Source organism: Plecotus auritus (assembly GCF_963455305.1).
Source record: "Plecotus auritus genome assembly, chromosome: 8".
Taxonomy (NCBI): domain Eukaryota; kingdom Metazoa; phylum Chordata; class Mammalia; order Chiroptera; family Vespertilionidae; genus Plecotus; species Plecotus auritus.
Genome location: NC_137782.1, coordinates 15,530,643 through 15,555,645, shown reverse-complemented (window position 1 = coordinate 15,555,645; position 25,003 = coordinate 15,530,643). Strand labels below are relative to the sequence as shown.

Below are 25,003 nucleotides of genomic sequence, written 5' to 3'. Positions count from 1 at the left end.
ATCTAGCTTCTTTTTAAGGCTTCTTTTCTTGTCCCAGGGGAGAAATGGTTAGGATTCCAGTTTAACACTCATAGATTTCATTTTTGATGAGACAAAACACACTGGCAAAGGTTCTTTCTGTTAGAACAACGCAGGCTGGACGTACCTCTGTGGGAGTGTTTTTGACACTGAAAACCTACATGAGCAAACACAGGTTGTGTTGAGTGTTTCCTCATGGCAGAATACACATATTTCAATCAGGCAGGGATAAGGTTACATTTGACATGGTGGTTCTGTAATTATTTTGTAGTAAGTGTGATCTTTCATTAATTTCCGGTTTTTATTTTAAATCATATATTTTCATTCTCAGACTTGTGCAATGACTCATTTTCCATCTGTTAAGGATTGTGTTTACAAGATGAGTGAGCTACACAGAGCAAATCATATCAGTTTATCAACAAGTAAGAGGCAAAAATGTTAGTCAACACATGAGTCAATGGATTTTAAGCTGGTTACACTTTGAAATATTTGCATGAGAAAACACAGAAAGAGGTACTATGAGATAAATAGCATTGTTGTACACACAGAAGCACTGATTTGGAAAAGTTTTAGTTCTTCTTAAAAATATATACAATTGCAAATTTTAAATTCTGTGGGCACATCTTATGTAAGTGTACATTATCCTATAAAACAAAATTAAAGTTCTGTAAAATTTTAAAAAACTGGCCATGATATGTGGATACTATGAAATAATATAGTTTTGTCTGAAGGGGTAAAACACTTGTAAGCTGATATGGCATTATTATCTATATATATAAAAAGCCAGAAACCAGAACACTGTAACGACCAGAATGATGGCTCGCTATGACACCACTGCGGCCAGTGAACCAGCCCGATCAGGGGATGGGGCCGGTGGCCAACCTCCTGCGGCCCCTCCCCTCAGCTGGCCCCACCCATGATTGGCCTCTCCCACCACAATAGAGGGTGGGGCCAGCCAGCCAACCTCCTGCAGGCCCTCTCCCTGGCCAGCCCTGCCCCAGTTGGGCCTCCACCACCCTGATTGGCCTGCAGCCCCTATACAGCCAGCTCCACCCCTGATCAGCCCCCTACTCCAATCAGGGGCAGAGCCAGCTGGCTAACCCCCCATGGCCCCTCCCCCAGGCTGCTGGCCCCCAATCAGCCCCCCCAACCCCATTCAGGGGCAGGGCCGGCCAGCCCACTGCCACAGCCCCTCTCCACCCCCAATCAGCCCCCACCACTCTGATAGGCCCATGGCCCCACCCCCTAGCCAGCTCGGGGGTGGGGCTGGCCGGCCAACCTCCCACAGCTGGCCCACCTCCCACAGCCCCTCTCCACGGCCAGCCCCACTCTCAATTGGCCTCCCACCCTAATCAGGGCAGGGTCCGCCAGGCAATCACCCATGGCCCCTTCCCCCAGCTGGCCTGGCCCTGATCAGGCCCCAATCAGGGCAGGCCGGCCAGCCAACCTCCCACTGACTCCTCCTCCCGACAGGCCCAGCCCTGATCTACAGATTGGGGCTGGGCTGGCTGGACCCCACCCGTTCATGAATTTGTGCACTGGGTCTCTAGAAACAAGTCCAGCTTTAGGAGACTCCTGAGGTAGACCAGTAGTTTAGAAACTTTGGTATGTTTGAGCATCACCTGGAGGGGGTGCTTAACACATTTCTGGGCCCAGAATTTTCATTTCTAACAGGTTCTCAGGTGATACTGATACTGATGGTCTAGGACAGTGGTCGGCAAACTGCAGCTCGAGAGCCACATGTGGCTCTTTGGCCCCTTGAGTGTGGCTCTTCCACAAAATACCATGGCCTGGGCGAGTCTATTTTGAAGAAGTGGAGTTAGAAGAAGTTTAAGTTTAAAAAATTAGGCTCTCAAAAGAAATTTCTATCATTGTACTGTTGATATTTGGCTCTGTTGACTAATGAGTTGCCGACCACTGGTCTAAGATATACACTTGGAAAATCACTGGTGCTGCTGGTGTGCTATTTTGTCACTCCTTTTTTGCTAAGTCTGATGCAACTCTATTAAACACAACACAAAACAAAATTCTGTGACCAGGAAGACGTCTTCTCTCTTTTAAACCCCAGTGAATCTAATGTTTCCTATCAGCTATTAAAGTAATTTGCAGCATAAATTCTTTAAATGCTCTATTTAATCATATATATAGCACCTATAATTCAGAGGGATTACAATCAACTAAAGACTAGGTATTTTCTTATTTGTTAATGGGGATATTATTTTAGGATTGAAAAGAGTATTCTTGCTAAACAATATAAAAAGCTCTACAACTGGGGTCTTGGAAATTTTGTTCTTGTTAAGGAAATTGTATATCAGCTGGGAATTAGGGATGACCAAGGATAATATATTGTCTTAATATATCAAAAATATTATTTCTGCAACGTAAGGTTTAAAGATAAAGTACTCTGCCAGTTCAAGAGAAATATAAATGAAAGTGAAATCAATCAATCCGTTAGGATCCAAGATAGCAAATATATATATATTACCCAATGCATGAAATTTGTGCAAGAGTAGGCCTTTCTTCCCCCAGCTGCCGGCACCAGCTTCCCTCTTGCACCTGGGACCTGGGCTTCCCTCATAGCCCCGGCTTTGTCTGGAAGGACGTCTGGAAAGACATCCAGTCTAATTAGCGTATTACACTTTTATTATTATAGATATATACAGGGTCAAAATTAACCCCCAAAATCGCTTAGTAGTCTTGAATCCCCTGACATATGTTTTTAGAAGCTCAAAAGAAGATGGGCTTTTTATTGTTGTTGTTGTTTGTATTTTTACTTTTTTTACATCTTGGTTCTAGACTTAAGGAATATAGGTCAAAGGAAGAAGGGATCTCCTCTCTCTCTCTCTCTCTCTCTCTCTCATCTCAATATGAAACGTATAACTGAATATGGGAAGAAGCTATAGAATTTTCAGCTGAACAGATTGTGGAGTGATTCAAGGAAGAGCTAGATTTGTGTTAGCCCTTGACCCAAGGGTATAATTTGAAAATGCAGATATAGGGAACATTGACTCTGCAGGATTCACAAAGGCAGTAAGGTTAGAAATTGAGATGCTGAGTGGTTCCATTTGGAGAGAAGGCTTAATAAGGCCAAAGTGAATTCCTTTGTCTTGAAAACAAAGTTGACAGCTGGCTGAATTGATTAACTCATTTGTGGAGTCCAGATCAAACTGTGCATGTTGTGATCAGTTGATTCTTTACGATTTAGTGAGTGTGTCTTCCACTGCCCCTGGCTGAGTACCTTAAGAAAATGAAATTGAGCTTCTCCAATGGTTTGTTTTGGATTTCCTGTATTAACCTCTCCTCTGTTACTTCCTGTGCCTTTTCATGACTATGGTTTTGCACAGCATAATAGAGGAAACAGGCCCCTTAAAATCACTTGATAAATATTGCACTTAGGAATTTTTAAAGGTACAGAAAATAAAGGATTTTCTGTAAAAAGAATGAGGTCATGAATCAGCACCACTGCTCCTGTTCCAGCACAATAAGCATAAGGCAGGCAAAGGCATGAGGCATAGAAAAAGCACATGAACGAAGTATAACTCAGATTGCATCAGGACAGAGAAATGTGGAAGAACTGAGAATTGATACAGAACACCACTGTTCAGTGTTCATGCTAGCTGCATCCTATCTAATAAAGAGGGGATGTGCTAATTGACTGCCCCGCCCTCAAAGATGGCGGCACCCACAGCCAATAAGGAGGGGCTATGCTACTTGAATACCCCACCCTCAAAGATGGTGGCACCCACAGTCAATAAGGAGGGAATATGCTAATTGCTGCCCCACCCTCAAAGATGGCAGTGCCCACAGCCACAAGATGGCAGCACCCAGTCCCCTCAGCCCCGCCAGGGTGCCTGCCTCCAGAGTCCCCCAGTCCCCGCAGCCCCCCCAGCCACCCAGGGCCAGTCCGAGGCACAGGCAAGCCTCAGATGGCAAATGCCCAGCTGTCCAGGGCCACCCAAGGCTCAGGTAACCAGGGCTGGCCGAGGCTTGCACTGCTGGCAGTGGCAGCAGCAAAGGTGTGATGGGGTGTCACCTTCCCCTGATCGCTGGGTCGCCTCCCACTCCTGAGGGCTCCGAGACTGTGAGAAGGGGCAGGCCAGACTGAGGGACCCCCCTCCAGTGCATGAATTTTCATGCACGGGGCCTCTAGTATAAAATAAACTTAAGTCAACAAAATAACAAACTGTATGTAGTTCTTATCCTAGAAGGTAGGTGCTATTATTTTCTCCCTAGTTTTTGTTCTATACCTAAATATCTGAACTAAATAACTCCTCCAGGTATAATTTGCATATCTTTATGTCAATGTCTGTATCTATATGAATTAGATTGGATTGTACCTAATTAAAAAAGTTAGCAGGATGACTTATAAAATTCAGTTTCAACACTTATTTCCATCTCTGCGTGATACATCATGCCTCCTACCATTCTAAATGTGGCACATATAATACGATTTTAATTGGAATTAATTAAATTTAATTTTATGCAGAGAATAGAGGCATTTGTAGTATCTTTAAGCATAATGAGAGATGGAAAACAAGGACTGGGAATAATTTTCTTATACCATAATGGCCTGACATGTTGTTCAAATGTTCCAAGGCATTAGCAAGCTTAGTTAGAGGAGAGGTTTGGCTGTCACAAATTTACCTTTCATATTTGATCTTCCTCAGAGACAGTCTGAAGTCTGCAGGAGCAGAGGAAGGTTGGCAGTGTGTCAGGGTCTAGGGCATTGACAAACAGGCATCTTACTATTAAGTGATCAGTCTAAGAAAGAGCCATATCAGAGGGGAGCATGAGAATGGAAGTCGAGATGCAAAATACAAGTTTAGGAAGTGCCCATGTGTTCTAGATGGACTTGGGCAGAATGCAAACTAGGGAACGTCCCAGTTTGTCCAAAGAGTCCTGGGTCATACCTGACTTGTCTTGGTTATTTATTAATACATCCATTATATCCTGAGAAGTGTCTGGTTGGATGATAAATTCAGGGAATTTATCAGAGAAAAGGCTGTCACCTGGAGCAAATCTAATTCAAGCAAAATATTTTGATAGCAGGACCTTTCTCTCTAGCCACCTGCCACCACCCACTCCAGTATACTTCAAGACTCAGCCACACCCCCAAGTATAGGAAAAGAAATGAGGAAGTCAGAGAATCCTGCCCACCCTGGGAGCTTAGAACTCTTGGAGCGACTCTCTTTTTAAAGCTTCATGGGTTTTCAACTCACTTTTCAATTCTTCTGATTTCCCACAGCTCTACTTCCCATCTGTGTTTCAGCCAGACACACAGCTGGGGAGGAATTAAAATAGTGATTGCCACAGCTATACTCACAACCTAGAGCTCCGATTACATGCCCTGTGACATAGACCTGGCCTCAAAGCCAAAAAGAACCAAACTACACATCTTCCTGCCCAAAAGGTGTGGGGCGGGTGGGGGTGCATCAGATGAAGTGGCAATTTGCCACCTTTGACTTAGCGGGGGCTAGCAAACTCTAAACAAAGGACAGAAAGAATTGGGGCTTTGGATTTAATAGCCTGAGAACAGTCTCCCTAGTGGAAAGAACATTTGAAGAACCAATTTGGTTGAATATGAAAGGAAAAATTGCACTGAATCTCCATCCCAATTGATCTGCATTCCAATCTGTTCCCCAAAGTCGCTTTCTTAGAGGTTGGAAGATATATTCACAAGAAGGAAAGAATCAATATCTGATTCTCACATTCACATGATAGAGAACCATTTCTTAGAAGTTCTAAGCTGTTTTTAAAAATTCGAACAATTCATGTACATGATGTAATAATTAAATCGTATTTCAAGGCTTATACCAGAAAACATCAGTTCCCTCTCCTTTTCCTCCCCATGCTATACCTCTGCTTCTCAGGATTTCTGGGAATCTACATAATCAATCACATTATTTTTCTTTCTTTTTTTTTATATTTTTATTGACTTCAGAGAGGAAGGGAGAGAGAGAGAGAGAGAAACATCAATGATGAGAGAGAAACACTGATCGGCCACCTCCTGTATGCCTCCCACTGGGGATTGAGCCCGAAACCCTGGCATGTGCCCTGGACCGGAATTGAACCCAGGACCTCTCAGTCCACAGGCCAACGATCTATCCACTGAGCCAAACCAGCGAGGGCCAATCACATTATTTTTCATTATAATCTTCCTCTGCAGACACCTAGGTTATAGTTTCCTGTAGTCTACAAAATCAGCCCTATTCATCTGTTCACTGTATTTCTTCCCCAAATGTGTTGCAATCTCTCATCTGCTGTCCTCTCTCTTTGTCTTTGTGAGTATATTTTTAGTCTTTTAATACCAAGTCTTAATCTTTTGAAATCACTTTAATATGTTTTGAAAGAGAGAGAAAACAGACACATTTGACAGTCTGTCATGTTTACCTATAAGTCATGGTCCATCAGTTAAATATAAATTTAAGTCTCTGCTCAAAACCTTATAAAAAAAAATAACCTTATCCTTTATTATGGCACTGACTTACTAGTATAACAAAGAGAGTCTATGTATCAACAATTAAAGGGGAAGATATATTTAAAAAAAAAACTTATTTCTATTGTGTGGCTCAGTGTTTGAGTATCATCCTATGAACCAGGAGGTCACAGTTTGATTCCTGTTCAGGGCATAAGCCCAGGTTTCGGGCATGATCCGCAGTAGAGAGTGTGCAGGAGGCAGCAGATCAATGATTCTCTTTCATCATTGATGTTTCTATCTCTCCCTTCCTCTCTGAAATCAATAAAATATATTTTTACAAATTATAGATGCCCCCCATAATCCCCCCTTAGCTTCCCTCCTCCTGCCCTGCCATCCCAGGCCTTTATTGCATTATTGTTTGTGTCTATGGGCTATGCATAGATGCATACCAGTTCTTTGTTTAATCTCTTCCCTTTGCTCTCTGAGAACTGTTAGTCTGGTCCATGCACCCATGCCTCTGGATGTATTTTGTTTGTCAATTTATTTCATTCATTAGATTCCACATATAAGTGAGGTCACGTGATATTTGCCTTTCTCTGACTGGCTTATTTCGCTTAGCATAATAAAGAGGAAGATATTTTATGGAAGAGTGGTCCCAGGTGTGACTAACATCTCAGTGTTACCTAGAAGTGAGCAATACATACGTAAGTGCAGATACAGTGGCTGCTTTTGAAATGTGGCTAGGCAGAGAGGATCTTATCAATTTCAGAGGAGCCAGTGCTAGTTTGGATACCATTGTAATTAACCTAGTTATTAATAACAGGAAAGGAGCAAAGGGGAGGCCAAATATTACAGGCATAACATTTGGGCAGCTTTGCCAGAAAGTGCAGCTTTATACTCCCCAGGCATCCAAACAAAGGGGAGACAGACACATGCCCAGTAATTTGGGGTGACTAGGAAAGGTGCTTTCTGTCAGTCACACCTGGGAACAGAAGTCATTGTCCAGAATGGGCATGTCCACTGCAAGCTTAGGAAGATCTGGGACATTTAATTCCTTGAACGAAGAAGCTCACTCTTTTGGCTCTTGTGTTCTTGGCTTCTCTTGTGCTCTCTTGGTTCCTCTAGGCTGCCCTTGGGCCTCCTGTTGTGAGGAGCATGCTCTCTTGGCTCCCCTGCATTCACCCACGTGGCCCACAGCCATGTGGATCCCCACACACAGTGGACTCATGGACTGCAGCTAACCTGATGCTGAAATGAACCGGGCTGCAACATGAACAGAAACTGGACACTGGCTTTGGTTTTAGCTTTACTGAAGGGAAGTAATTCTACGGAAATAAAGCTTTCTACCATATTTCATCTTCCTGTGGGGACCTCCGGAAATGGTTATTGCAGCAGTACCCCAAGAACCCCAACCCCACTCCCAATGGGGAAAGACCACCCATGCATTTCTCTGATATCAGCTTGACTCCTATGTCTCTCTGATTTGGGCCAATTAAAGGCAAAAATGCTCAAAAGGCATGGGTAAGTCCAACATTTGGTTAAAACAATTTGCTTCTTACATGTGCTTTGGAAGTGGCTTGTTATTTATCCTTGTAAACAACAATCATAAAGGGCTATTCTCCACAGGGTCTCTTTCCTATAACACATCAAATTCTTCCAAATTTTGTTGTGATCCCCATGCTATCCTTGAAAAAGTTTTCCATTATTATCTCCAAAATAGTGGTTTAAAAGAAATATCAGCAAGTGCTAAAGAATTACACTAGAGACCAGATATTATCTTGAGTCCTTGCAGCTACATAGTTGCAGGCTGAGCACAGACATGTACTTTCCTTATCTTTCCCCAAAGATTATATTTCTCTTGTGAGACTTGTACAGAAAGCCTTATAGTTTGCTGAACAGTGTTTCTTTGCAAACTACAGGATATGTGTTCCTGGATTCCCAAGGAAAAACTCTCATAGTAAATCGGGTAAATAAAATTTCTAGTAAGTATCAACTGCCAAAAGAAACTAGATAGGTAAAAGATAAAAGTTTAGTCTAGTACATAATCCTTCTTACTAAGCCTGTTCTTTCTCATTCAGTACACAGACGCCCCCACGAGATCCATGGTACAGAGGCTTTGATAGGGTTTTTCCTTTTTGAGCCATGTCTTACTAGCATGAAATGGAATATATTTTAAATTTTCATTCTACTTTAACTTTTGTTTTGACTTAATATGTATATAACCACATAGCCTTTTAAACTGATTTTTCAAGCATGTTGAGTCAGTGCTTTATTCTTGTTCTACCAAAAAGGCCTTTCTAAAGTAGACCTGGCTCATGGGAGGATGGAGAAATGATTGTTGTCAACCTCTTTGGTTTAAAATGACTGATGTTAAACTCTGTACATATTTATTAATACTGATCCTGAGTTTTCACTTGTCATGAACAAATATAAAAATCATATTATTTTAAATCCATTGTTGGCAAAACTATTGCTGAGTTGTTCTAATTATTGGCAACACGGCTAACTGAAATGTTCTGAAGGATTGAGCAAACGCTCATCAATATACAAGGAATCCACTCTTTCCTGCTCTCCTCTCAGAATCATGCTGAAATGTTTGAGAACTTTGGATGGATAGACAGGAATGGCCGAAAGCAAAAGTGTATTAGTAAGTGTATAAAAATCACATAAACACGGGTGGTATTCTGAATAAATATATTCATGCACTAGATATATCGTACATGTAAACTGTTTTAGAAATATAGTTTTCATTAGTTTGCTCCCTGTAGTGTAAAACTGTACTATATACTCTTTGCAGAGACAAACTTTGCCTCTGTTGAGTATCCAAAGGATTCCATCCTTCCCTATTTCTATTATCTTCATTCACAAAGATGTCCAGAATTTTTGTCTTAGCATTATCCTTTTAAAAATATAAACTACTTTACATTCACCATCTCTCTTACCATCTTTAACATATTATTTTTCCTACTCTATAGAGCAAATTTTTTTTAAAATATATTTTATTGATATTTCACAGAGAGGAAGGGAGAGGGATAGAGAGCTAGAAACATCGATGAGAGAGAAACATCGATCAGCTGCCTCCTGCACACCTCCCACTGAGGATGTGCCCGCAACCAAGGTACATGCCCTTGACCGGAATCGAACCTGGGACCTTTCAGTCCACAGGCCGACGCTCTATCCACTGAGCCAAACCGGTTTCGGCACTATAGAGCAAATTTACATTAACAATAAATGAGAAAGCAACAGGTGGTATTTCTCTTAACAATACTTGTGCTATTGAGCATATCAAAGTCTTTTGCGTCAGGTAACCTATTTATTCTGTGTGGGGCTCTGGGAGGCCAGGATGGCACATGACTATCTCCGTGTTAAAAATAAAGAGGCTGAGGTGGGTCACATGAGGTCATGTCTTAACACATTTTTGAGGAGGTCAGTAAGCAGTGGTCAAATGATCAGAAAAACAGCTGAGTATCAAATGTTTCAAAACAGAGACCACAAGAACTATATCCACAAATTGAAATTGTTCTGTAGTACTATAATTAATTCAGCCAAGAATTACTGCTACTGGAACACAGACTGCAAGCAGAACGACAGAGGCTGGGGTGTTCAAGGATCATGATAAAACTCGTGACAGGTAGATGAGTAAGCAAACAAATACACAAAAAAGCAAGTTGTTGGGAAGGCTGGAGGCCAGTCGACCATGAGGGCATTGACCATCACTGCACATGAAGAATAGTGGCTCCATTATGAGCTGACTGTTCTTTGGTGTTTAAGTTGCCCCAGATGTTCTCCAGATGAGCTGTATAAAGGGTACTGTCAGGTTAAGGCTTGAACATAAGGGTCACAAAGTCCTTCCACGTCTCACCTTTTATGATTTCACTAGAGGCCTGGTGCACGAATTCGTGCATGGGTGGGGTCCCTCAGCCTGGCCGGCGATCAGGGCCGATCAGGGCCACCTCGCACAGTCCCGACTGGGGCCGATTGCGGCTGGCTGCGGGGAGGGACCGCGGGAGGTTGGCCAGCCACAGGAGTTTGGCTGTGGGAGCACACTGACCACCAGTGGGCTGCTCCTGCGTTGATCATCTGCCCCCTGGTGGTCAGTGTGCATCATAGTGACTGGTCGACTGGTCATTCCAGTGGTTTGGTCATAACAATCGCTTAGGCTTTTATATATATAAATGGCTTTCCCATGTGAAACAGTAAGTCAATGTCAGAGCAACTAGGCCCTCTTCTCCTTGGTTACAGGCCCCAGGTGTTCTCATATGAATGCTCTGTTGTAGCCTGATCCCTGTGATATTGTTGAATTTGAACTTTTGTTTATTGAGATTTAATTCAAATACCATAAAGCTCACCATTTTAAAGTGTACAATTCAGTGCTTTTTAGTAGTTACAAAGTTGTGCAACCATCACCACTAAGTCCAGAACATTTTTGTCACCCCCCCAAAGAAAACCCCAAACCATTAAATTTCATGTGTTATTAATTCCCATTCCCCCAGATCTTGCAACCACTGATCTACTTTTTGTCACTATGGATTTGCCAATTCTGGATACTTCATAGAAGACTGAATCACTGGGGAGTCAGAGGGTCTAGGTTTACTTAGGGTTTGGAGGCCATCCTTGACATGTGAGAGAAATCTACCTCCCTTTGCACCATAAGAGCAATGCTAGTTTCTACCCACATCTGACATCCCTATAGAGAACACTAATAATTATAAAAAATAGGTCAAATCCCCAGTAACCCAGCCAACCCTGGCTCAGTGTCCCAGGAATAAGAGCAGGACACTAAAAACGTCCTTTTGATCCCTCCATGTGTTCCCCTCTTGCTGTCAGTCTGATGAATCTTTGATCACTTAGGCATCAAGATAGTGCATCTATAACCTCCAAAGACCAATCGGGGGCTCTGTGGCATGAGATGAAGGTTAGAGATAAATGAAACATGTACTGAAATTTGATTTCCTCTCTGCTCCATTTCACTGGATTGAGATACGGTGAATCTAATCACAGATTGATTTTATTAAGGCTAATGACCTGATGATTAACAAGAGAAAGGCATCTGTGGTCAAATTGCCTGTTTTAATTATTCTAAGGAGCGGCACCATCAAGAGGCAGCAGGCAGCAGTCTCTTGGATGAGGGTTCGCTTGCTTGCTTGCATCTGGTGCTATACTGATTATGACTCTCTTGGTACCTAGCAGAGGAAATATACCCAAAAAGCTCAGATGTACTCAATTTCTCACTACTTACAACAGGCAGTATGTGGCAGAGGTAAAAGGTTTGATCCTAATACGTGTCACACATTGCAATGAAATCCTGGTGTTACAGACAGCAGCTAACAGGAGATGAAAGCAGGCTGGATAGGATTTCTTTTGGCAGGAGGTAAAGTGGAGACTGTTGTAAATCAGGGAAGCCAGATTCTAGCCCAGGAAAGTATCCATCTAGAGGCCAGAATGTTTACTGATGATTCAGGCAAAGAATATTTGATGTCTATGGCTAGGGACAATTGGGGACAATAAAAGACCTGACCTGGCCTCATGCTGGTTAATTGGCATCAGTTTAAAAGGAGGAAAGTTTCAAATGATACATACTTTAAATATTTTATATTCATTTAAAACATACAAATGTATATTCATTTTCCCATCATTGATGGTGAGCCAGCATGCCTCCTTTTTAAAATAAGTCTGCCAAATGGGGTTGTATTTTTGCACAAAACATCCATAATGCATCGTTCATGCTTTGAAATGTTGATACCTTTAAAATGGAGCAAGAATGTGAGACATTTGTGAATCTATAAGAGTTCAGAATGATAGAGTTTAATGCCAAGTTTTTAAACCATCTTGTCCACTCCTATTTCAATGACAATTGGATATATGAGGTAGCTGAGACTCATCAATTCACACCATTATGAAACAGACTCAACTTAGGTTAAAAGGTTACTCTCAGCCCTGGCCAGATAGCTTAGTTGGTTAGAGTGTCATCCTGATATGCCAAGGTTGCAAGTTTGACCTTCAGTCAGGGCACATATAATAAGCAACTAATAAAAAAGAGTACATAAGTGGGACAACAAATCAATTTTCTTTCTCTCTCTCTAAAATCAATTAAAAATGTTGAGTCTCTTCTTAAAATATTCTTTCAGTTCATTAACTTACTTAAATAACATAGTTACAAAATTAGGTACTACATGATAATCTGGTTGAGGAACCAACATCACTGACTCTTGGAAGCATGTGGGGATAGCTGGTTGCAGGTGGAGTGGCAAGTAATCTGGCTGCCAAAATGAATCAGGATTTAGAGAAGGAGTAGGGGCTGCTGGCTAACCCATGGGTGAGTTAAAAAAAAAAGGCTGGTTAAAAGATTTCCTATTGTAACAAGTAGAAAAACAGAGTGAGTTATTCTGTCACAAGCCTGGTGAAGACATTACAGCTTATGGAAAACTAGAGGCCTGGTGCACGAATTTGTGCATGGGTGAGGTCCCTTGGCCTGGCCAGCAATCAGGGCCTATCGGAGCCAGCTGGCCGGGGGGTGTTACCTCGGGAGGTTGGCTGTGGGAGCACAGTGACCACCACGGTGCAGCTCCTTCATTGAGCGTCTTCCCCCTGGAGTCAGTGCGCGTCATAATGACCAGTCCTTTGATCCTTTGGTCGCTAAGGCTTTTATATATATAGATAACTGAGTCATTTATCTTATGCCTACATATGTTTCTGAGAAATTTCTAAGCTGATAACTAGGGAGATCATAATGCATGTGGTATCAGCTGGTATTTCTTCACTAAAGTAAATTTAGCAAAGGTAAATTTATAAGAAAATATGAATGAGACTATACATATTCCCAAACAGGTAATGAGATAAAAATAAATGATATTAATAACAAATAATCAGAAAACTTATTTCCATAGATTAATCAGAGCCCATCCATAGTAGCTCAGTTGGATGAGCATCATCTTGTGCACTGAAAAGTAGCCAGTTCAATTCATGGTCAGGGCACATACCCAGGTTGCGGGTTTGATCCCTGGTAGGGGCACTTGAAGAAGGCAGCCTATCCATGTTTCTCCATGTTTCTCCCTCTCTCTCCCCCTCTCTCTCCCTCTCGCATATTATTGAATGAGAATTTTAAAATATCAATTGGAATGTCTCAAGCCCTGTACAAGCTTTGCTCTTCTGTGGTGTATTACCAAGGACACAGAATCTTCACTGTTCTAAGGATCACCTCAGAAGGAATTTTAAGAATTGTCACAGAAATCTATGTTACTGAGATTTATAACAACTTAGATCTATAACATCATGAACAAACTTATATGGGCAAAAATCCTAGAAAGCATGTAAAATTAGGAAGATTTGGGGCACATTTCTTTAGTTACTGCCAACATGTGTAGTAGTAATCATAAATAATCATGAGTCCAAGCTGAAGATCAACACTAGCAGTTCTGCAATATTAATAAACTGTGAAAATATTTTTCCAACTATATTTTCTTAACAGGTCCTATGCCAATGGTATAAGCCAGTGGTTGGCAAACCGTGGCTCACGAGCCACATGCGGCTCTTTGGCCCCTTGAGTGTACCTCAATCAGATTGAGGACATTTTTATCAAAGGCCAGCTTAGGAGTACCCTAATTAAGTTAATAACAATGTACCTATCTATATAGTTTAAGTTTAAAAAATTTGGCTCTCAAAAGAAATTTCAATCATTGTACTGTTGATATTTGGCTCTGTTGACTAATGAGTTTGCCGACCACTGGTATAGGCTAATACATTCATTAAGATTACATCATTTGCTATTACCAGAAAATATGCTGCCAAGTATATTATTATTTTTAAAGGAACATATGTATTAATCTTCATTCTCTCAGAATAGAAAAAAATCTTTGTGTTATTAAACATGCTTCTCAGAATATCATATATTTGTATATTTTAATCGATTACCTTTCTTCTAAAGTTTTTATGACATATAAAATTACTTGTTTGTTAGATTTTGTTAATTATTTATGCTCTTGAAGGTTCTCAGTGCACCTTAGAGAGACTGGTTTATAGAATTCCAGATGTGGTGCCATATTTCAAGACTATGTTATTCATGGAATGAACAGGTAATATAGCCTTGGGGATTATTTTAAAATGCATTGTAGTTTATAAGGCTTATACATAAACCAGTAAAAAAATCAAAAGGCATGACTTTTATAGTCACTCTATACCCAGCTGGCATTCACTCTAATTCTCGTGTATAAAAGCAATTCAGGAATTTTCCTTCTTCCTAAAGTATTTCAAATTCTACAGTGTTTCTTCTCTCAAAGATGAATAAATGTCTAGTTAGAAATGTTATACAAGTTGTTACCAGTTACTCCAGAAGTGGATTTTTGTAAATGAGTGGACAATAGGGCTGATCAGTTTACTGCTGGACATTTTAATGCAGATCCAATTTAGGAATGCTGAATCCCTCTTATGATTACACAAATACTGAAATTCTCATCAAGACCTAGATAAAAAATAATCCAAAACTCCAGCAAATTATAATGAATAATACAAGAATAAATGTGTTTTTGCATACTCACAACTGTGAACCTACTTATTCTATTACTACCCATCTGCTAACTGACTGAATTATAACTACACATTTCTCGTGTCTACAACTGGAGTGAAGATCAAGATAGGAGCAGACATGGTACCATGTTGTCCTACGGTGAAGACATGTGAGCCCATAAGTGACTTGACCCCCACAATTAAATTTTATAAGTACATCCTTGGAGTCCCTAGATGTATTGTTTCCTTAGGCTACATGTCAAATGGTCTCACCAGAGCCACAAAATGAAAGAAGCAATAATTCTTCTTTAACTAACACAACTACTGAAATGAAGCCATGTGATATTGATACCAATTAGTAGAAGAGCCTTCCCAAATGGTATTTATCATGGTTAATTTTTTGTGTCGACCTGACTGAGCTAAGGAATCCCTAAATAGCTGGTTACATCTTTTCTGGGTGAATCTTTCAGGGTGTTTCTGGGAGAGATTAGCATTTAAATCAGTGAACTGAGTGAAGCAGATGGCCCTCCCCAAAGTGGGTGGGCATCATTCAATCCCTGGAGGATCCAAACAGAACCAAAAGGGGGAGGAAGGGTGAATTAGCTCTTTCTCTGCTTAGCTAAAATATACATTTTCTCCTCCGCTAACATAGGAGCTCTTAGTTCTTGAACTTTTTGACTCAATCAGGGGTTACATCAGGCCCGAAATTCTCAGGCCTTTAGCCTTAACATCAGAGGCTTTCCTGATTCTCCCTCTGCAGGTTGTGGGGTTTCTTGGCCCCTATAATTGTATGAGTCAATTACTTCAGTAAATCTCTCCCATTATCTATATCTATACAGGGGTGGGCAAAAGAAGGTTTACCTTTGTTCATATGGAAAAATACAAATTAATAATGAATAATACAAGAATAAATGTGTTTTTGCATACTCACAACTGTGAACCTTCTTTTGTTCACCTTCATCTCTATCTCTATACCTATACTAGTATCTCTCTATATCTATTTGCATAGATATCCTATTGGTTCTGTTTCTCTGGAGAACCCTAATACATTATGCTCTCAGCAAGGAAGGATGGCCTGTTATTCACAAATCACTGGCACCAGAGCTCCTGTAATTGTACTGGTTTCATTGACTTTCTGTAGTTTAATGAGAAGATGATATTTGGCTGGATTTTGCTCATTACAGCTTTGGTATGTTTTCTTGCAAAAATGTCTGTTTCTTCTGTATCATGCCTATTTTTTTATTGCTCCGTGACTCAAATTTTATTTTCTCTGAAATTTCAGGTATGAGGATAAATGAGAGCAAAATTAGGAGTTAGAGCATGGGTAGCTATAAAGGCAGACCTCTACCAAATTTATACATGAAGCCTGTCCAAAATAAAATAGTCAGGCATTCGATAAAGGAAGCACTTTGGGTTTCCCAGAACAGCAATTTGATTTTGAAATCAAAATGGGATATCTGCAGAGAAAAGTAATAGCACTTTGCATTTTATCATAAATGGGGCTTTCCTGGATTATAGTAGGGAAAAAACCATCAACAACAAAGAACGTAGGAAGGGGAGGCCCATTTAAAATGATTTTAAAACTATTTTTATACTTTGAGAGACTCCGTTTATGATCCATTAAACTATTACTGATAAAAATGCTTTTTGGTTTTCCATTAGATAGGATATTTTAGCTTTCATTTGAAACTAAATTAATTCAGGAAGAGAGAACCGTATTTTTGGATAATAGCATAGAAGGACCTAGATAACTGTCAGAACAACACATGGAAGTATTAAGTTTAGGGGATGAATGTGTGTTTATTTGAAGAGCCTTTGGGAGTCAAACAGCTTTGCATCAAACATGTATTTTGATTTCTTAGTGATACTAAAGATACTTGTTATCCTAGTGGGTAAACTTATCATTTAGTTTTCAAACTGCTATTCTAACATAGACCCCCTATAACTTTGAGTAATCTCTGAATGAGATGTTCATTGTTATTTTAATTTTCATTAAAAAGAATTCAGAATTCAGAGCATGTTTAGAAATACAGATAACAGTCTCCGAGATAATCCTATATTAAGTGGCTCCTTGTCAAATTCTCTCTCCCTCTCTCTCTCTCTCTCTCTCTCTCTCTCTCTCTCTCTCTGTGTGTGTGTGTGTGTGTGTGCGTGTGTGTGTGTGTGTGTGTGTTGCTTCTCGAATTGAATGCAGACTCATTCTCAGAAAACAGAAATGCAACCATAGCATGGAAACAGACATTAATCAGTGTTCTGAAAAAAAGATCCAGGCCCATCCCAACTCCTCTCCTCAGCCCAAGCAGGGCTGTAAAAACAATGTGAAAAGAATAAAATGCATTCCCATAAGCAAGGCAGAGCCTGACATGATCCCCAACCCTGGTATCTGGAATGAACCTGGTAGAGCAAAGGGGACCCCGGAACAGAGAAGCCCGGAGTCCCAGAACTTAGGCCGCTCAGTGTAAACTCCAAGGTTTCACATGTGTGCGTGTGTGTGACCAACACAGAACTTGGCTGAAGACTGATGGAAACATAGGAGCCAGCCCTAGTCCTAGAATAAGGTTGGGATGAGGGACATAGAGAGAAATGTCATGTCCCTTTGGTGAGTACCTTTCCATGACAGGCACGGGGGCTCCTGAGGTGGTGGAGGAGGCAGGTTGGGCTTGGCTGTTTGTATCCTCCCTCCTTTGTCCCCTGGCATTCTTGGGCAATGTCAATGGCCCTGAAAGGCCCCCAGCTGAGGCTTGGCAGAACTAAGGGCCTAATAGGAAAAAGGAAGGAGAAGGGTGAGTTCCTTTCCAATCCTGGTGCTGACATCAGGGGGCTAATGGAATAGGTAGGTGGCCTTTGCATTCAGCCCCTCAGGTCAAAGGAAGTTGATTAGAAGACTTTCTTATTTTGAAGGTACTTAATGGCTCTAGGGCAATATGTTTTCCAGCTCTTTTGGTCACAGTTTGTCTCCAGTTGCTTATTGAAGTCAAAACCCACATGCTATTTACTGGTAGTTGGTCCAAAGAACAACCAGAGTTCTTCGAGTGGGAGCATTTCAGAAGCTTTGCTGCCTAATTGCAGAATTGATTTCTAATAGAGAAGTTTGATTCCCCAAACTCTGTTTCTGAATTTTAAATAAAATGCAACACATATTCTAAGGAATGAGATTAGAATAAGATTAACAGAAAATATTCACCAAGAGTCTTAAAACAAAAAACCAAACAAACAAGGTCTGGATTTATTCTTTTCTTTCCCAATTGACTGAAAAAAGCTACATGATTAAGAAACACCTACAGTATATCTACTAAGATACCAGTCGTAGACTGTGACATAAAAGACATAGTCCCTCACTTAAAATATTTTTTAACCTTGTAAAGACTAACTGACCAATTTACATTTTGATATATTAGCTATAATGTATATAATAAGAACTAGTGGTATTTCCTAAGTGATTTTCTACTGCAATCTGTTTACCATACCAAAGATCCATAGGTCATGCCAGCTAAATTCATGCCCTTATTATCATATATGTTCCCAACCTGCCAACCTGGGCTGTAAAGTGTAGAAATATGACCTAGAAAAAAACATCAAGCTTCTTCCTTAAGCTTTGATTTAGTGTCAAGAACCCAGTTTTCCATTTTCAGTCCTTTGATTCTTGTTGTAGCCCCTTGAGGCTTTCCAGATATACAAGATGCTGCAAACCCACCCACAAATCTCTCTTACTCTCTATCCCTACCTACACACACACAAAATGGAGAAAAACATAGTAACATCATAATATTACTATATTCCTGAAGGAAGGAAAAAGAGAAATCAAAGAAAAAGTTTTTGTAATACCTTTGGTTATATCATCAAAATGTCCTATTCCTATAATGTAAGATGATAGCCATTTTACCGACTTGTTTTTCTTTTAACGGACTCATAATTTGAAGTGATGTGTATAAATTCATCTCAGTGAAATTAAAGCTTTGTTGGAAGAAGCCATCCTGCATTATTCTTTTCTGGTTATCATTTGCCAGAGCAAAAACAGTTGGTTTTTCTTTAACTTATTTGAAAGCTGCCTTTATACCGAAGTGACATTTTCTCTTAACAATCTAGGTAAACCTTGCTTCTACTGCTAAAGTGCAAAATTCTTAAAGGCAGGAAACATTTTTCAGATTTGTTTGAATCTATCATAGTGACTAGCACTGTTGAGAGAGCATAATGACTGTCCAAAACATAATAATTCCTGTTGAATGAATGAAATAGTTTTGAGAACGATAGATAGAGCACAAAATGTTTTAAATATTTAATTTAAACTCTTTATTTTTAAAAATGGGAAGAAAGTGAATCACAGAGACAATAAGTATTTTGTTTAATTCTACACGTCCCATTTATGTCAGATATAGGAAAAATACAGGTCATATGCCCAAATGTTTCATTCATATTTATTGAGTACGTATTCCTAACCGGGCCCCTTCTTCATAATATAGCTGTATAAGAGTTATAGAAAGTGGTATGGATTGTCCCTATTGTTCTTGATAATTTTATCATTCACATACATGCCAAATAGATGCAATAATGCTATATATTTATATCATCTAAATCTTTTCCTAATGGACCAATATACTGATGGTGTAACTCAAGGAAAATCTGCAAAGAAATACCCTTTACATTTAGAGTTAGGGAAGATAAATCTTTTGTGTAAAACATTGTAAAAGATGTAAAGAATGAAAAAAGATGGTTATAAAGAAAGTCTTGTACTAATGGCATTTTTTTTTTCACTTCAGATTCTTCCCTGATTTTACCATCTTGAATTTTTGAGCCATTGTTCTTGCCAGTTTTCTGTACTGGCCGTTTTCAACTAAGACACTTTTAATAAAAATATAATTGACATTGTCAATAAAGTAATAAACAAGTAGCAAGCATTACTAGTCATGAATAGTCCAGTACTATTCACAGAGATGGTTTTGAGCAGTAATGTAGCCACTGTAGGCTTTCAGGAATGACTCATGAGCGTAGATAGCACCTGAATCTCTCCAGTGTTAGCATTTAGAAGCCGTGTGATCTTGGGTAAGCCACTTGCCTCTTCTGAGCTCCAGTATCTCTATTTGTAAACATAGGAACTAAAATATTTCACCTCTAAGCCCCATTTTATTAAATATTCACAATCATAGTCATTTACATGGATATTAAGTAGAAACAATTATGAATTGACTTCAGAGTTTCTTCTAAGGACCATTCTTCATAAAAGTTCTGTTTGCACAGTGGCCCAGCAGTAATTATAGGATGAAAAGCTCTGGCATTGTACACCACAAAAATGTAAGACTGAGGGAAATGCTTTGAATGATGAGGTCATTGAATGACATTCTATTTTTCATATCTTTGTATAAAAGTATACTTTAGAGAGTCTTGGTAGTCATTTTACTTAGTATATTTATGCCATGAGTAAATCAAATTTATACACTTCTTTAAAATTTGGCAGGTTTAGTTTTAAAATTGCCAAGTTTCAGTTAAAAATATAAATGATAAATATAAATCCTAATGTTTTACATATCACACTGGTGAGTAATTAGATGCTTTAAGCATGGTTGGATAAGGAACAGTCAGTGTTTATAAGAGAAAGTTAGAGGTGATATGATTAAAGACACAGCGTAAAAATTTGACTTCTCTTTCTTCAGTTTTGAGTTGATTCTTTCTTAAACATGTGCAAAAATAAAAGTGTAACTCTTCAAGGCCAGGGACTACAGTAATTTAATTTCTTGTATCACTATTGAGCAGTTCATCCAGTGTTGTAACACTATGGATGACCAATTAATCATACTGAAAATGTGAGATGCATACATACACACAGATATGTAGACATTTACTCTCACATAGTTGCATTTCACATGCATTGAATTAGTAAGGACATTGTGATAGGCCTTTGTACCTCTTTAGATTTTTATACAATTGATAGTCTAATTATTTTTTCCATGAGCCAATAGAAATATTCCTATTTTAAATCTCTCTAAGGCTTCAAGAGATTATATCCCTCATTAGTCCATTATCCAAATGTGTTTGTTCCTATATGGATTTCAAATAGCCTGAATATATCTCATAAATATAGAAAGAGACCACCTATTTCCAGTGGCTTATACAGTATCAGTATTCCAATTAATGCAGTTATTTTTTAAATAGTTATATCAAACAGATAAAATAATAAAATATTTTTAAATATGCGTTAAGTACAAAGGAAAATATTACAGTGAAGATCTCTGTACCCATGACCTAGGTTTTTTAAATCAGAACTTGGGGAAACATAAATCATTACATGTATAGTTGAAGCCTACTTTGTATCTCTCCCTTTTCCCGATTCTTCCCTTTCTCCTCAAGAGGTAACCACTAGCTTAAACATATTACAAAGCTTTATCACGCTCTAAGTCAAAGTAAAATTCTACATATATCAAATAATCAATCTTCTACAGACCATATTCTTTGCTTAGATTAGAAATAAATAAAAAAGTAAAACCACATATATGTGTGACAATAATGCCTATTCTCATATTGACTACAGAATTCTGTATAAATTAAATGGGTTTTCAAATCTTCTACAACTACATTATTTTTTTTAATCTAGTACTTACTGACAGAGGAGCATTAAAATTTCCCACTATACATGAGTTTGGATTTATATATTATTCTATATATCTCACTCTATTTGTCTTATATTACAGACAAATGTTTTTAATAATTTTTGATGATTTTTATTAAAAATCAACACTTTTACATCTTAATAATGCTTTTTTTCAATAAAATCTATTTTGTCTGATATTAATACGGGTATATCTGCTTTAGGATTGGTTATTTTTGCCTACTTTTTAAAATAATCTTTTTTTTTATTTGCCACTTTTCTGTACCCTGGTCTCTCTTATAAACCAAACAAGTACAAGAGGTTAGTTTTGTTATTTTATTCAAAATGATGCTACCAATTTACTTGTCTAAAGGTATATACATTTCCATTTATTTTGGTTCCTGATATATTTATTTATTGTACTACTAGAGGCTCGGTGCACGAAATTCGGGGGTCCCCCAGCCTGGCCTGTGCCCTCTCACAGTGCGGGAGCCCTGTGATTGATTGCCCCAAAGAGCTAGGCCCCACCCACCCATCTGGGGCTCCTTGATGGATTGCCCCAAAGAGGTAGGCTGAAGCCAGGTGTCCCGCCTTCACACTGCACAGAGCCATAGGACCCCCAAGCCTCGCCGCATGGAGCCATCGAGACCCGCCTCTGTGCCATGCATGCAGCGTCAAGTCCCTGCCCATCCACATGTGCCTCTCCGCACATGCAGCCCCGCCCACCCACATGCACCCACTGTGCACGCAGCCTCCTGGTGATGGATTGTTATGACGTGAGGGCATCAAGGCGTGAGGTCATGACAACCACATAGGCTTTTATTAGTAAGATGCTTCTTTGTTTATTTTCTTTCTTTTCAACCTTATATTATATGCATAACTTTAGAATTTATTCTTCCCCTTTCCATTTGCTAGTTTTTAGGTTATATTTTTCATATTTCATTTTTGGAGCAGTTTTAGGTTTATAACACAGTAGAGAACTATTTTTTCTGTGTTTGTCATTTAATAGATATATTAATAATTTTAAAATTATGAAGTTAAAAAAAATGTCTACTCTTCTCCAAAATACTGTAAGGCTTTGAAATACTTTAACTCTGATTCCTTTCCTCATATTTTATTTATCACTGCTGTGTAGTATTTTAGTTCTATCTTTATTTTTATATCATAGAAGTTATTGTATCTTCTTCTTCCTCATAATTCTCTTTCTACTTGTTCCTATCTATAAATTTTTAAAATAATGTGTCAGGTTATGCTAAATCTTGGTTATGTTACTCATTCCATTGAACTGTCTGCCTACCCTTGGTTGCATGAGTATATTTGCTAGACCTTCCTTCTTTATATTCAATTAAAATTATCTAATAAAAGCCATCCTAATATTAGGGTCTCAGAGATAGTTCTGAGCACATTTGAGGAAGAATAATAAACTACTTTATATAATCTCACTAGCAATATTACATCTACTCTTATATTGAGAAAATTAAGGAAATCTTGAAATATTCTGGTTGCCAATGAGTCACATTTTCCTGTAATTTTTTTTCTTATTTAATTCCTGATTGCTGTTGAAAATTTGTTCTTATCTATTTAAGTAATTAAACTCATCTTCTTTGTGGTAAATGCATTTGAGCTTAAAGCTTAAACTGGCCTCAGAGATTGGAGAGATCTAAGAAGATTACTTACCTGACCAGCAGTGTCCAAGATGTCCAAATAAGCTGGCTCATTGTCAATCCTAACCTGGGTCTTATAAGCATCTTCTGAAAAACAAAAAACAAAACAAAACAAAAAAACACAAGACAAAGTTTATATTTAAACTAGAGGCCTGGTGCACAAAATTCATGCACAGGGGGTGTGTGTCCCTCAGCCCAGCCTGTACCCTTCCCAATCTGGGACTCCTCGAGGGAAGTCCAACTGCCCGTTTAGGCCCGATCTTACTGGTAGGATTGGGCCTAAATGGGCAGTCGGACATCCCTATCACAATCCAGGACTGCTGGCTCCCAACTGCTTGCCTGCCTGCCTTCCTGATTGCCCCTAACCACTTCTGCCTGCCAGCCTGATCACCCCCTAACGACTCCCCTGACAACCTGATTGATGCCTAACTGCTCCCCTGCCAGCCTGATTGCCCCTAACTGCCCTCCCCTGCAGGCCTGGTCACCCCTAACTGCCCTCCCCTGCAGGCCTGGGTCCCCCCCAACTGCCCTTTCCTGCAGGCCCGGTTGCCCCCAACTTCCCTCTGCTGCCAGCCTGGTCACCCCTAACTGCCCTCCCCTGCAGGCTTGATCACCCCCAACTGCCCTCCCTTGCAGACCTGGTCCCTCCCAACTGCCCTGCCCTGCTGGCCATCTTGTGGCAGCCATCTTGTTTCCACATGGGGGCAGCCATCTTGTGTGTTGGAATGATGGTCAGTTTGCATATTACTCTTTTATTAGATAAGATAGAGTCCTGGTGCATGGGTGGGGGCCAGCTGGTTTGCCCTTAAGGATGTCCCAGATCAGGGTGGGGGTTTCCTTGGGGCATGGGGCGGCCTGGGCAAGGGGCCTGTGGTGGTTTGCAGGGCGACCATGCCCCCTGGCGACCCAAGTGGAGGCCCTGGTATCTGGGATTTATTTATCTTCTATAATTGAAACTTTGTAGCCTTGAGTGGAGGCCAGGGCTGTGGGAGCTTGGTTTCCTCCATTGCTAGAGGCAACTCAAGCCTCCTGCTCTCTCCAGCTCCATGGCTGCTGCCATTTTTATTGGGATTTATTTATCTTCTATAATTGAAACTTTGTAGCCTTGAGCGGAGGCCAGGGCTGCGGGAGCTTGGCTTCCTCCATTGCCGGGGAAACCCAAGCCTCCTGCTCACTCTGTGGCCGCAGCCATCTTGGTTGGGTTAATTTGCATACTCGCTCCTGATTGGCTGGTGGGCATGGTTTGTGGGTGTAGCAGAGGTACAGTCAATTTGCATATTACTCTTTTATTAGATAGGATATAGTTAACAGAAAAGACATAATTATTTTTTAGACCTCAAAAGAAAAAAAAAAAACTTTCTAAATAGGTTACTAATATCCTGATGAACACTTGAGCTGGTTCCAAATCTTGGCTATTGTAAATAATGCGGCAATGAAATAGGGGTGTGTATATTCTTTCAAATTAGTGTTTCAGGTTTCTTCAAATAAATTGCCAGAAGTGGAATCACTGGGTCATAAGGCAGTTCTATTTTTAATTTTTTGAGGAAACTCCATACTGCTTAAAAAGCTGTGATACATTTATAGAATGGAATACTACTCACCCATGAAAAAGGAAATCATACCCTTTGTGACAGCATGAATATACCTGGAGAGCATTATGCTAAGTGAAATAAGCCAGTCAAAGAAAGACAAGTGCCATACGATTTCACTCATATGTGGAATCTAATGAACAATGAACTAACAAGCAAAATAGAGACAGACTTATAGTGAGCAGGCTGATGGCTGTAGGGAGTAGATGGGAGGGGTGGTGCTAGGATTGGG

At 39.8% G+C, this 25,003-nt stretch overlaps 1 protein-coding gene across 2 annotated transcripts in view; it reads right to left on the bottom strand.

Moving 5' to 3' along the window:
- Positions 1-25,003, bottom strand: part of RIT2 (Ras like without CAAX 2) — a 259,850-nt gene that overhangs the window by 142,546 nt on the left and 92,301 nt on the right. Inside the window, exon 3 of one of the 2 annotated variants that reach the window (XM_080683896.1) lies at positions 23,196-23,269. In XM_080683896.1, coding sequence (XP_080540022.1) covers positions 23,196-23,269 — 74 coding nt within the window. The remainder of the gene's footprint in view (positions 1-23,195; positions 23,270-25,003) is intronic. The other variant, XM_080683897.1, reaches the window with a different exon arrangement.